At 40.9% G+C, this 14,032-nt stretch overlaps 1 protein-coding gene across 3 annotated transcripts in view; it reads right to left on the reverse strand.

The window, feature by feature from the left end:
- ccdc88c (coiled-coil domain containing 88C) overlaps window positions 1-14,032 on the reverse strand; it is a 48,253-nt gene that overhangs the window by 23,773 nt on the left and 10,448 nt on the right. For all 3 annotated transcript variants that reach the window (XR_006007427.1, XM_041953232.1, XM_041953231.1), the window contains exons 4-12: window positions 8,127-8,196; window positions 7,599-7,657; window positions 6,521-6,604; window positions 5,247-5,390; window positions 4,043-4,275; window positions 3,289-3,370; window positions 2,810-2,968; window positions 1,703-1,849; window positions 1,369-1,519 (exon numbers count right to left, since the gene is read on the reverse strand). Coding sequence is in view for 2 of the 3 variants with exons in the window: in XM_041953232.1 (XP_041809166.1) it covers window positions 1,369-1,519; window positions 1,703-1,849; window positions 2,810-2,968; window positions 3,289-3,370; window positions 4,043-4,275; window positions 5,247-5,390; window positions 6,521-6,604; window positions 7,599-7,657; window positions 8,127-8,196 (1,129 nt within the window). In the remaining variant the exon portion in view is untranslated. The remainder of the gene's footprint in view (window positions 1-1,368; window positions 1,520-1,702; window positions 1,850-2,809; window positions 2,969-3,288; window positions 3,371-4,042; window positions 4,276-5,246; window positions 5,391-6,520; window positions 6,605-7,598; window positions 7,658-8,126; window positions 8,197-14,032) is intronic.

Consider the following 14,032-nt stretch of genomic DNA (forward strand, 5'->3'; position numbering starts at 1 on the left):
GATTAACAGTAAATGTGCAATATTAATCAAAACAAAATTAGACATGTGCATAAATTTGGGCACCCCAACAGAAAAATCTCATCAATATTTAGTTGAGCCCCCTTCTGAAAAAATAACAGCCACCAGACGCTTCCTATAGCCTGTAATAAGGGTTGATGGTTTCCGAGCATGGACAGCCCGCTTCAAATCATCCCACAGATTTTCAATGATATTCAAGTCTGGGGACTGGGAGGGCCATTCCAGAACATTGTATTTGTTCCTCTTCATGAATGCCTGAGAAGATTTTGAGCAGTGTTTTGGGTCATTGTCTTGTTGAAATATCCAGCCTCGGCGTAACTTCAACTTTGTGACAGATTCTTGAACATTATTCTCAAGAATTTGCTGGTATTGAGTGGAATCCATGCGACCCTCAACTTTAACAAGATTCCCAGTACCAGCACTCGCAACACAGCCCCACAGCATGATGGAACCGCCACCAAATTTTACTGTGGGTAACAAGTTTTTCTCTTGGAATGCTGTGTTCTTCTGCCGCCATCCATAACGGCGCTTGTTATGCCCAAATAACTCAGTCTTTGTTTCATCACTCCACAGCACCTTATTCCAAAATGAAGCTGGCTTGTCCAAATGTGCTTCTGCATACCTCAAGCGACTCGTTTGTGGCGTGTGCTCAGACAAGGCTTCTTCCACATCACTCTCCCGTTCAGCTTTTCCTTGTGCAAAGTGCGCTGAATTGTTGAACGATGCACATCCACACCATCTGATACAAGATGATCTTGAAGGTCTTTGGAGGTGGTCTGTGGGTTGCTTTTGACCATTCTCGCCATTCTTCGCCTTTGCCTCTCTGATATTTTTCATGGCCTGCCTCTTCTGGCCTTAACAAGACCTGTTAAGGCCTTCCATTTCTTCACTATGTTCCTCACAGTAGAAACTGACAGCTGAAATCTCTGAGATAGCTTTTTGTAGCCTTCCCCTAAATCATAATGCTGAGTAATCTTTGTTTTCAGGTCATTCGAGAGTTGTTTTGAAGCCCCCATGTCGCCACTCTTCAGAGGAGAGTCAAAGAGAAGAACATGTTGAAATTGGCCACCTTAAATACCTTTTCTCATGACTGGATACACCTGTGTGTGGAGTTCAATGCTGAATGAGCTCATCAGACCAATTTAGTATTCCAATAAGAAGTATTCAAATCAGTGAAATGACAAGGGTGCCCAAATTTTTGCATAGCCTATTTCTAACCTCTGATTTAATTACATACAATTGAAGAGAGAGAGAGAGAGAGAGAGAGAGAGAGAGAGAGAGAGAGAGAGAGAGAGAGAGAGGGGGGGGGGGGGGGGGGGGGGGGGGGGGGGGGGGGGAAGTGTGTCTTACTCTCTGTGTTAGTGTTGTCATGGTTTTTGGTCAGCTGTTCAAGCTCCCAGCCTAGATGAGCAGACTCATTCATACTCTGTTTCTGTCCAATCTCCAGCAGCATGTTCTCCTCCACCAGCTCCTCCAACCTTCGACGTTCAGTGTCCCTCTCCTGCACAACAAACACACAAAAAGAAACTATGGCCCCATTCATAAATCATATGGCTGCTTTGTTCAGATGTTTAGGGCCAGTAATGTGCTAGATTTTATATAACTAACTTATATTTATAATATAAATATGTTTATGTCAAAAAATGTGCTGTTTCATTGTCTCTTGTTCAGCGTAGTGCTTTACCATTTCCAGGTCATGTATTTTAGCTCGAAGTAACAGGTTGTCTTTTTCCAGTGTGTGCAATTTATCACAGCGCCCCCTGGAAGTCGACAGCTGCTCCTCCAGCAGCACCTTTGTCTCCATCAGAGTCAAGTTGTCCTCGCGAAGTTCCTGAATGTCCACACACACACACACACACACACACACACACACACACACACACACACACACACACACACACACACACACACACACACACACACACATTAATCAAAAGAAAACATTAAGTGCAGCATGTACAGCCCTGATTCCCAAAAAGTTTGGATGCTGTGTAAAACATAAATAGAATAGAATGTGATAGTTTGCTCATCCTTTTTAAAATATTCTCAAACTGTGCAAATCTGAAAACTGTACAAAGACAATGCACTTAAATGTTCACTTCATCAGCTTCTGATTTTTGTAAATATCTGCTTATTCTGAAACAACACATTCCAAACATGCTGGGACACAGATTTTCCTCTGCGTTTGTGCTGTTTTAGGTCACTAAATAAAAATGCCTTCTGAAGTGCAGAGTACGTGTTCGTGTAAAATAAAGCATTTGGGAATTATGTTATCACCTCAATATGGGCATGCCACTTGTTGCTTTGCATAATGGCATGCACATGCAGCAACAACAATGGCAGACTGATGGTTCGTTCACATTTGGTAAGCACTGCCAGGCTGTGTTTTGTAATTTACTACACCAAAGGAAAATAAGGTCACTGCGCATGCTCAGAATGTACTACTCTGGTATTTGATGGAGACTTTTTTGCCACCTACTGGTCCGGCATGCTTGTTTGAGCATTTGGAATCGTTTTTGTGTGCATGGAGATGCTTTGTAAAAAGGAAGCTGCTGTGGACAGATTATTTACTTTTTGTAAACAAAGGGGGAAAATGTATCCTTTTAAAAAAAAACTGTATACATGTGGACAAGCCTCACAGCTATCACTACATGGGCTAAGGACCACTAGCACAGTTTGTCTGCAAAGGATAGCATTCAGTTTTTATTTACGTTTGTCCCACCTTGGAATCAGGGTTTTAGTACAACATGTACTCTGACAAATGATGTGTAGTGTGAAGCTGTGTTTGTACCTCAACTCTGGTCTTGTAGAAGTGAACATCATTGAGTTTCTCTTTACATCTGTTCAGTTCAGTCTCCAGTCGGTCCACCCGGGCCGCTCGTTCCCTCAGTGAGTCTACCTCGTCCCGGTACACTCTGACCGATCGAGCCTCATAAGACAGCAGCTGGTTCTGAACCCAATAAAATTATCATAACTACTATGGTCAACAAGCCATTACTGTGTTATAATTCATCTGTAAACAAGGGTGTCCCAAGTCAATCAACAGGATTGTGCCAGATCATCAACCATATAAATTACAATTCATTTTTAATATTCTGTTTATTGTAACTCCTTGTGCTAAAGGCATGTCACCAGTCTAAGCCACACAGACAAATAAACAGCTGCCATTAGTGTGATTCATGAATTCATTCATTCATGATGAAGAGAGCCTGTTCAAACCTGGTCCAAACCATTCAGCTCTGACACTACTGGTTAGAAGTGGGTCCTGACCTCCTGTTTCAGTCTCTGAGACTCCTGATCCAGACGCTCTACTTCATGTTTTGAATCCATCAACTGCTCCGTCTTCTCCTCCCTGCACACACAGACACACACACACACACACACACAGACACACACACACACACACAGAGACACACACACACACACACACACACACACACACACACACACACACACACACACACACACACACAGAAAGGACACTTCAGCTTCAATATGATCTGCCCAACGCCCTGGTAATGTCTAGATGGGTTGATTAATCAAAGAGTTTGACGGCTAACAGTAATAAGACTGATAAGACTGAAGAAAGATGCTGTAGACTTCTCTTACTATAAGTCTTTACTACATCTAGGTAGAAGTATCGAGACAGTATATTCTGCAGAATGACTTCTGTGTGTTAAGTAGGAGTGTATAAGTAATCTCCAAACAATGGATCCTCTTTTTAATTACCTTATAGATCGGAACTAGACAGAATAATAAACTATGCTGTATGTATAATGACTTCCAGCTGCTGATTGCATCACCACAGTTGAGCCTTAAACCAGTGACAGACACAGAAACGTTTTGGTTTGTGCAACAGTATGCAATGAACTACTGCTTTAGTCATATGGGAAGATTTCTTTCTGTGGGTTGTCACAAACAGCTTTCATACTCCAAGTAGTCAATAAAAACATAATTGAAACTACTTGATAGCTTGTGTACAGGTTTAGGACTTTCTTGTTTGCCTAAGTTAGAAAAGACTCACAGTTCTTGTCTGTATCTGCGGAGCTTGGCCTTGGCATCAGCGAGTTCTACAGACAGATGCTGCTTCTCTTCTTTGGTCAACCCAGACACAGCCACAGCTGATCCACCATTATTCACTCCCACACCTTCACAACTCTGTCCATGTTTTGGGCTGTTCATGCCCAGGGTCCTGCACTCTTCCTGAGGCTGTTGACTGGATAGGTAGTCCCTCTCCTGGGTCAGATCCACAATCATCTGGAACACAGAAGTGTTTTTGGTAAAGTCATATCCAGTTCTCATTTTCCCATTGAAACAATGCTTTGGACAGACTTCTGTCTCTAAATTTGGCCAATTTTCTACATAAATGTATCTATTAGTCTTTAGCTAAAAAAACTTCTGATGCAGCATTACACCATTGAACACTACAAATTGGACTTTAATCCCAATAAGCAGACATGTGTACTGAAATTAACTGCATCATGTTCATCATATAGGAAGTAGACAATAGTGACTGGCTTTTGATATTAATAGAGATTTTGTAAAAAAAAAAAAAAAAAAGTGTATTTATATTTATATTCTGATCATTATTAGTAAAATATGAATATCAGCCTGGCAGTGTTTTTGGATGTGAGTCTTATGACGGGCCCTTGAGCCAACCCACCTGCCTGACAAACAAAAATATATGACAATCAACACCCAATCCGACCTGCAAATCACCAACTTTATGCATTACAGCAGCAGAAATATAATAGAAAAACACATGTATGCCTCCTCTTAAAATGTCCACCTAACACAATAGTCGACTGTTGTAATTATTTAGACCAACATTAGCTAGCTAGTCATGCTGACCCAATGTACTGCTGCCAGATGGGGGCTTATCCGTGGGCTGGCAAGTGTTTGTAAAAAGTCCAAAAGAATCTACTCTTGCAACTACTTTTGTGTTTAAATGGCATGACTGCTAGCTTGGCTTGCTACCTTGGTTTCACCTACCTGGAGTCTTGACATCTTGTCACATGATCAAATAGAGATTTAAGATTGGTCAACAACATATTACCCATCAATCATCGTTGCATCTGTATATGACTTGAATACCAGAGGAAATAAGAAAACATTAATTCTATTGAATCATTGGTATCAGGTGGGGCCCGCTTGTGATTCGGGCCCCTATACAGCACAGGCCCCAGGGCAGTTGCACTGTCTATAGCTACGCCCCTGAGTCTGAATACCTCACTGGCTTTATCTCTCTGCTGAATCAGGTGCCGTAGCGACACAGCCATGTTGCGGGACAAAGGTTCCAGTTCTTCATGTGCGAGCTCTGATCCCTCCTGCAGCCAGGACAGGTCAAGAACATTCAGCTGGTTATGAGTCACCTACAACAAACAGACACACACACAAAACATAATGTTGCAAAATACAGCATAAGGTAGATTGAATATAGTAAACTATATCATACTCCTTGTATAAAGTAGGACAACTGTATATTTAACCACTTTAATTTTTATGTGCCCAACAGTCCCCTTAAATGTTTTGCCAGAGCAGCCTCAAATTTAGATAAAATATTTCACTGGACAATTTTTCTCAAATGTGTTTACACTCATTACCACTATAATTTGGCTTCACTTGTTTGACAAATTTGGAAACATTGGGATCTTATCAGGAAATTAAAATAATGAACTTCTGAGTCTGACCAATGTCAACAGCAGGTAATGGCAAACTGTCCAAAGTGTCTGTGGGGCTGGAGAGGTTAACTAGCAAGGTAACATCATTAGCATGATGTCTTCATCCAAGTTGTCCAGCATAGAATAGCCTGTCTGAGACTTAAAGGCCTGACACGGCTGTCAGGTCGGGCCTTTACTGAAGTACATAAACAAGGTGTCTGAAAATAGGAAGGAAATATATATGTCACATCCATAACAAAGTGTTTAAATTGATTACTGCTGAACAAGCTGGTATTGTTCTTTGATGTCAGCTGATGTTAGCCGTGTTTCATGCTGCATGGAGAGACAATACACATGGTGTCAGGCCCTTCTAGGAGGTTGTGGAACTGAGCCTCATTTGTGTCCACAAGTGGAGCAAGTAAAAATACTGATGTGTGAAAACTTTTCGCACATCAGTATCTATCTTTCCCCTGAAAAGGTAAATAAGGATGTGTATGTAGACACTTTACAGCGTACTGATGGAGTGGAACTAAGGTTCATGCATGTCTTCTCAGTCCCATCCCATACACCCGCCTGACTTGTTCCAAATTCTGCACTTATTTAGATCACATGAGGTCAACTGAAGCATATCCACAACAAGTGAGGAAAACCTCTTTAAAAAAATGAAGGGGACCTTGAATTAAGATTATTTTGTCAATTTTCTGCTAGTCTTTACAGTGTAGAACACTGGTTAAAATGCTATCCGTGAAGTTGACAAAACACCACAACAAATATTAGAAATTGTGATCTCCAGTTTATCACTGGTTAACTTCTATCACAGGCTACGATAGAGCTCTACAGACCTCCTGGATGTGAGAGACGATGGCAGCCTGGGTCTCAATGTCCAGCAGCTTGATCTTCTCTATCATCTCCTCTTTACGCTCACACTGACACACACACACACACACACACACACACACACACACACAAACAAACACACAAAGGAAATTAAAAGTGAACGAATAAAATCATGGCTGTTAATGTTTCTCTACATTGCCATTACATTAGTGCTAAGCAAAACGGGGAAATGTAGGGACATGTAGTTAGTTGAAGAATGCATATGGTAAATGTTTATTTGACCACTACTGGGATGGAGAATTACTCTGTAGAGCATCAAACATATTTCTATGTGGCCCCTCCCATCTTCTGTTTTTCCATTTATTGCTCCCTCATGGCCTTCCTCTTTCCTGGAACCAGTAGAACCAGTAAAGTGAAGGGGGGAGAGAAAAGGAGGAAGACTGAAAGAAAGGGAGGGAAATTAGGAAGGAGGGAGTAAGGAACAGAGAAACAGTACAACCACGTGCAAAGGAAGACAAAAAGGCAAGGCGGGTTCAGAGCCGTGGGAGAGGTGGGAATGAAAGACAACAAAAAGGTGAACTAACAAACACACAGACAAAGAAAGCACCTGTGCCCAGCCTCCCAGATGACTAGCCCCTCCTCTTTAATTACAGGTAACCCAATTAACTCTTAAATTGCCATATCTGTCTCATCATAAATTAAATTCAGGGCTCCTAAACTTGTTGTTGATTTAGCTATCACATACAAATATGCATACATAAAACAATATGGAAATAAATGAACAACTGTTATTGTGCCCTCAAGCAGTTTACCATCAGACTGTGCCAACCACTATATCAAATATTATACAGTACCATAGTTCTGATGGTTATTACTATCAATAAATGTGACTCCATGTGCATTTTGACACCGCAGTCCCGACCTACACCTCGTCAGCAGGCACGCTGAGCGGCTGTGCACAGACATGCAAAACTAAACAGACAGGAACACACTTCCTGGGAGGGACTGTGAGTACAGCATGCTGCTCTGTTTGGAAGTGTGTGTGTGTGTGTGTGTGTGTGTGTGTGAGCATGTGTGTGTTACCTGGACAGCACAGCCTAGTATTAGCAACAGAAGTCTTTTCAGATCTTCCATGCTCTTAGCTGGAGAAAACAGAAACATACTATATATCAGATTATAAGCATGTCTTTGAAGAGAGTGTTTAAAGAAATGATCTTAAGGGTGATGGTGATTGAGGGTGATCACAACTCAAGACAGTGTTACAGTATACAGCACTATGCTCCAGCTCACCTTTCACTGCTGACTACAGACTCTATATTGTTATTCAATTTAACAGCAACAGCACAGTTTGTCTGCCACAATGATTATTTCACAGTACTCAGTAAGTAAGTGAATGGAATTATATACTGTAAATACGATGGTAGCCACCCAACAAGTTCATAATATATGTAGTATATATACCATGGCCATGAGTGAGTGGTTGTTTTTTCCCTCTACATGAAGATACATGTGTGTATAATGTATTTATATTAAAGCACAGACAAGCAGGTAGTGGAAATATGTAGAACTTGAGTAGTAACAGGGTGTCTGATGTGTGGGAGTGTGTATTACCTGATATTGGGTCTTTGGCGATGCAGAGGATGTTGGGAAGAGGCATGACTATTAACTGCTGTAAGGTCTCCTGCAGTGGAGGGGGGGGGGTTGTGGGTTGTGGGTTGGTAGGGCAGAGAAATAAAGAACAAATTTTCAAATTTATGATCTTAATCATAACTGTCCAAAAAAGGTGAAAATGCCCCCAAAAGAAAGAAAAAAGAAAGAAAGGGGATTCCTTCAATTTGGTTTCTAAAGAATTGTGATCAAGATATGTACTTCAACATTTTACAGTTGTTTACAGTATCAGTGATGTCTGGTTGGCAAACTATGTAATGGAGACTGGTTCTAAATGACTTCTAACATATCTTTTGCATTTTCTGCATCAAAAACAGAAAAGATTTGTTGAGTAATAGCAATCACTCCTCTAACAGCAGCTTGTTTCCTGTGGTGGTGTATAATGACACAAACAGAGTGCGGAAGAAATGATTCAAAGTCCAACCAATGACTAACCCAGACTCACGAGTCTGGGTTAGTCATTGGTTGGAGATGTTTGCATAGGCGAGCAGCCAACAGGAAAAAACCCTGCTATCAACAAAGAGTGTGTGTTTATGCATGTGTGCATGTCTGAGAATAAGAAACACGAATCAGCCCGTTAGGAGGGAATGCTTTCCATTAAAGAACATCCTCTCTTGTCTGCCAGAACACACCTGATTGTCCAGAAGGGCCAAGAAAATATGAGACAAATAAAAACTTCCTCAAATATTTTCTTATTAACTTGAATGAATCAAGATCAATTACAGAAACCAGTGTATCGAGGGAGCAGAGGTGCAGTGTCTTTACCAAAATATGTACTATAGGTCAGCCAAAGCAGGTTGTTTTGAGATGAGGAAACATGACAAGAGCATAAAGTCACATATGAAGACATGAAGTCTAGAGAAAGGATACACGGGGGAGACATGGTGATGACTCCCAATGTGTGCGTGTGTGTGTGTGTGTGTGTATTCTGGGTGTTTTGGGATGAGGGAAGTGACTGTCAGCAGGGAAGGGCTGTCACAAAAACACAGCACACACCTTCTCACGATAGGAAAAGATATCAAAATTCACATGTTGGGTGGTGCTGTTTCCACAGCAACCATGGACTGAAAAAACACTTTTACATTTAATATATATTTGGTCACTGTCACAACTCAATGAGTTATAGGGCTCTGATCTAGAGTGTCATCTGCTAAGCAGGCAAGTATCAGCTTACTCTAAAGTCACAATGGAGCTGCACAGACAGCGTTGAGGTAGTCAGTGTAGACGTAGTGCGATACCTGCAGATACTGTTACACCTGCCTGTACACAGGTAATGAGAGACCCAACCACAACACAGTGTGAATAAAACATGTGAAATGGCTACCAGATGTCTTCACGGCTCAGCTGTAAAAGACTGTCAGTCGGGAAGCTTTGCCAAGGAGTTTTTTTTTGTTTGTTTCATCGAGGCACAATGTACGAGGTCAACAAGCACCACTAACATCACACTAAATCCATAAACATAAGCTCATCAGCTTACTGTCATACAGGGCTCCATTTGAATCACTCTACGCTACACTGGGCTGTCGACAAGTATCCAATTTATTGAAAATCCATACAGTCAATTGTCAATTGAAGAAAGCAGCACCGCTGCACTGCACTCATTATTTCAGCTGAAGCAGAATTGGTGGTGATTGTTAGATAATGTCAGACACTTAGAATAACAATCTGAGCCTGTCTGCAGCAAAAACGAACACTTTAAGTGGACGTACATTGACAGTGCTCACACACCCGGGCTGATTACACTGCAGCCTATTTCGTGTTTGTCGGCTGCAGTGCTCTCACTAAATACTGAAAAACTTCAAAAATTGCTGTTTCCATTCATCACTTGGACTGAAACGCATAGGAAAATAGGGTCAGGAAAAATCAGACAGTAAGTGATTCCTCCTGTTTGTCCAGGACACATGGATCAGCACCAACTGGACACACGTCACTTTCATGGATTGAAAATGAAAGGTAGGTCAAGCTGATAATAGTAATAATAATCCAACAACACCATATAGGACATTGTTTTATTTGTTTATTTTTTTAATGTGCAAGTATGTAGATCTTTAAAAAGACATGTTTACGTTGAAATAATATACAAGCGGTATGTCTCTCATTGTATTTCTTTTCCCTCTTATGGACATACTGCACACAAATAGATATTCAAATGGTTCAAACTTGTTTTTTCCAGAAGGAATAACTGACTGTCATTTTTGGACAATTTTGACAGTCCCAAGCCACAGTTAACACAACATACCTGACTTGGACTGTGTTGAGCTGTGCTCTGAGCTTAATGCTGCAACACAATATGCAAGCATGCAAAAATGTAAACATGGTCCCCTGATGGGTCCATCTTCATTTGTCATGATGATCCTGCAGCTTGAGCTTATAGCCATGTTCCACCAATATTAGCCTACAGATCCCACACTGTGCAAAGTTAGACTCTAGGATTAAAAGCATAGCATAAAGATTAGCGACGGGTTTCCACTTCCTCTCGCTATACAAAAATGAAGCCAAAATATCCTGCACACAGGCGCTCACATCCTGCGGTAATTATGTCACTTGGAGCCAGAGTCAAACATGAGCACACATGAGCTGTCAATCAAGATGCTACACCACTTTTCTATAGCATTAAAAAACTAATTGAACCTGTATAACTTGACTGTTATACCATAATGTCACCCTCAGCTCCATTATCAGTGCTGGTCTCCATATCTGATGTATAAGAGTAGTTGTAGTGGCCACACATTTAAAAACAGCTGGCAACACACAAATAGCTTTTCTAAATTGAGCTTTTAATAAACTTTCAGGTGTCAGAGATAGGTCAGTGTTACTGATACCAAATTCTTGCAAACTACTGAAATCAATGGAAAATCATTACATCTTCAAAACAAACTTTAAACTCACGCAGTTTGGCAGCAACTGTCTTGCTTGTATGTATGTATGGATCAAATATTAGAAGTAGAGATGTGTCGAGGAATCCCAGTACCTCAGCAGGTGCAAAAAGGCAAAAAAAAAAAGAAAAAAAGAAAAAAGACAGAAGTAGAAATGTCAGAAGAGTGTGTGCAGCACAGAAACATGTTTGCATTAGCCCTCAGAGCTAGTGTATATTCTATTTCTTGTGCAAGCACTATGTTAGTGTTCACCAATTGAATATTAGGACAGTGTGAATAAGGTGAATGTCAATGTCTGGTCAAAGTCTTTGTGACTTCCGCTGTGTGTGTGTGTGTGTGTGTGTGTGTGTGTGTGTGTATTCTAGCGATAGCTCAGATCTATAAATACTGTATTCACCTGCAGCAGCAACAGCGGGATCAAACACTTAACTGACAAGGGATCAATAAAGCCTGCCACATGACCCATTTAGACACACACACACACACACACACACACACACACACACACACACACACACATAAACATAAGGCCTAAATCCATGGCCCACTAACACACTGGGCTCACATTTCTAATCCAAGATCAATGAAATGGTAGCAGCTAACAGCAGATCTGACTCTAACTGAGCTACTGGGCTCTGTGTTGTACAACTTTCACACCACTTTAAAATTCAAATCAAACCCCGCTCCTTTCCTCCAAAGAACCTCTGTCGTAGTTTCCTCATGTTCCATCAAGTCACATTTATTTAGACAGGCAGAGTATCTCAGTGAGCTTTACAGGTCAACATTAGGAATGATTCATGAACCATTCAGGCTCAAAATCTCCCCACTGTTGGACGAGCTGGAGACCCAGCGGTCTAAAACAGTTGCATGTGAAACATCTAGAAAGACTTATACTGTAAGGGGCCAGGCCATTTCAATTTATTTACACTCATTGCCAAAATGCCACTTGTGGTTAAAATGCAGTCACATTTTGTTTGTCATCTAAAATTAGCTGTATTTGCACAATGTGTTCAAGAATGAAAGGCATCTCGACCCTGACTGAGCCGTTAAACCAGGCCTACAAGACATATCAAAAGAACAAATTAATAACTATTCATCAGGATCAAGTATAAATATGCTAATTGCCAAATCAGGATGTCAAGTGAAGATGAAGTTTGTAGGAATAGTGAAAATGGATGCTTCTATGTCTCACAGTCTGGGAGCTATGAGGAAAAATATAACCTGTTTTTGTGGGCCTCCGATGGCCCCATATGCAGTCTTTTAGTGGTATTTTCTGCAAAGGCACAACAAGAACAAGTCTATATTCTCAGGGCCAAGGTCTAACGCTCTATCTAATTTAACTAAAATATGGAACGATATTATACTGACTGTCAGGTTGGGATGGGATCATTAAGATTCTAGTGGCACTACTACTGCTTATCAATCAGGTACTTTAACGGCACTGTTGTTGGGTCGTTCTGTTATATGTTAAGAAAAAAACCAAAACAAACTAACAAATGCTACACTATGTCAAATGTACTGTATATAAGTTCAAATTCTTTAGTCTCAATAGCAACAGTGATGTAGATGCAATAGATGAAATATATTCCTGGACTCTCTCTCCTTTAAAATGTTGTGTCTTCAAAATAAGTAGAATTACTACCTTGTGGTTGTACGCCTCTGTCAACCAGTCAGGTTGCAGTTTACATCCGTGTCAGTCCAGACTCATAATATATGCAGTGAAGACTTGAAGGCATTTAATAAAAATGTATTAAGGTATTTAGTGTATATTTTGGGTGAAGTTAACACTACATTGACGAGTATAATTCCACTGAATGATTTCCAGTAATAAACTACCTGTCCTCAGGTAGAGACTGTTTTTACAGAGGAGTACAGAGGACTGACGACAAAAACAATGAGCTTGTGGTGGACTACAATGCTTCAAATGAGGATGTTGCTGCAAAGAAGTTAGAAATTCTAAAATGTGACTGTTTCTGGGAAACTGGGAGACAAGTATAGGCTAATTCCTTCCTCCATAGTAACTCCCTGCTTTCTTCTCTTTGTGCTTTTTTCTATTGACACAGGGAACATTAGCACTTTCTCTGAGCCCCCAGTTGTTTCCCTCCACCAATCAAAAGGGCTGGGGACAACCACATAAACACACATAGTCACACATAGTATCTAAATAAAAAAGTAAGACTCTTCTTTAATAAAGTCATAGTCCAGTCAACACACACACTCACACACAGAACAGCACTCATTCCTGACAGTAGCTGGCAGCTAGCTGGAACAATAAAACACCACTGATGAGTTAGACCAGGGTCAGTCTGCACACACACACAGTCAATACACATGCACTAATGCACACACACAGAACATTACAATCCACCCAGCCAGGCTGTGTGTGTATGTGTATGAAGTAGGCCAGAGGATATGGAGTTCAAAACATGTCATGTAGGCTCAGAGCTTTGTTCCACAGTTCCCATGGTAACCAAGGAGGGGTAAAGTGAGAGGGGAGAGAGGGGAGCAAGAGGGAGAGTTCTGCTTAAGTTTCTACACAACAATAAAATGTCTTTGACAAGAGCAGAGTTTCACACGGCTAAATGCAGACAAACAGATCAGACAGACCGAGAAGACGAATAATGTCCTTCTCCTTCTGCTACTCAGCGACTGACAGTGATGTCTGCATTGTCTATTTTTTTTTTTTTTACACCAACAATAAAGCTACTTGTGTCAGAGCTGGGGTACATCCTCAAAAATCCCTCATACTCATTCATGTTACATTGTGAGGTGAGAAAACGGACTGCTGGTTCTGCTTTCCTTTGACAGCTTGTAAATACGCAGAATGTGAAAAACCAAGAGCTGCGGCATCCCTTTTTCCAGCAGGAAAAACTGAAAACCTGTACCTGTTTTACTATTAACATTCAGCTTACTTTCACAGGTCTGATGTTCACATCAGAACAAAGCCATCATATGCTGGCAGCATACACTGTC

This window comes from Chelmon rostratus, chromosome 15, assembly GCF_017976325.1.
Source record: "Chelmon rostratus isolate fCheRos1 chromosome 15, fCheRos1.pri, whole genome shotgun sequence".
Lineage (NCBI taxonomy): Eukaryota > Metazoa > Chordata > Actinopteri > Chaetodontiformes > Chaetodontidae > Chelmon > Chelmon rostratus.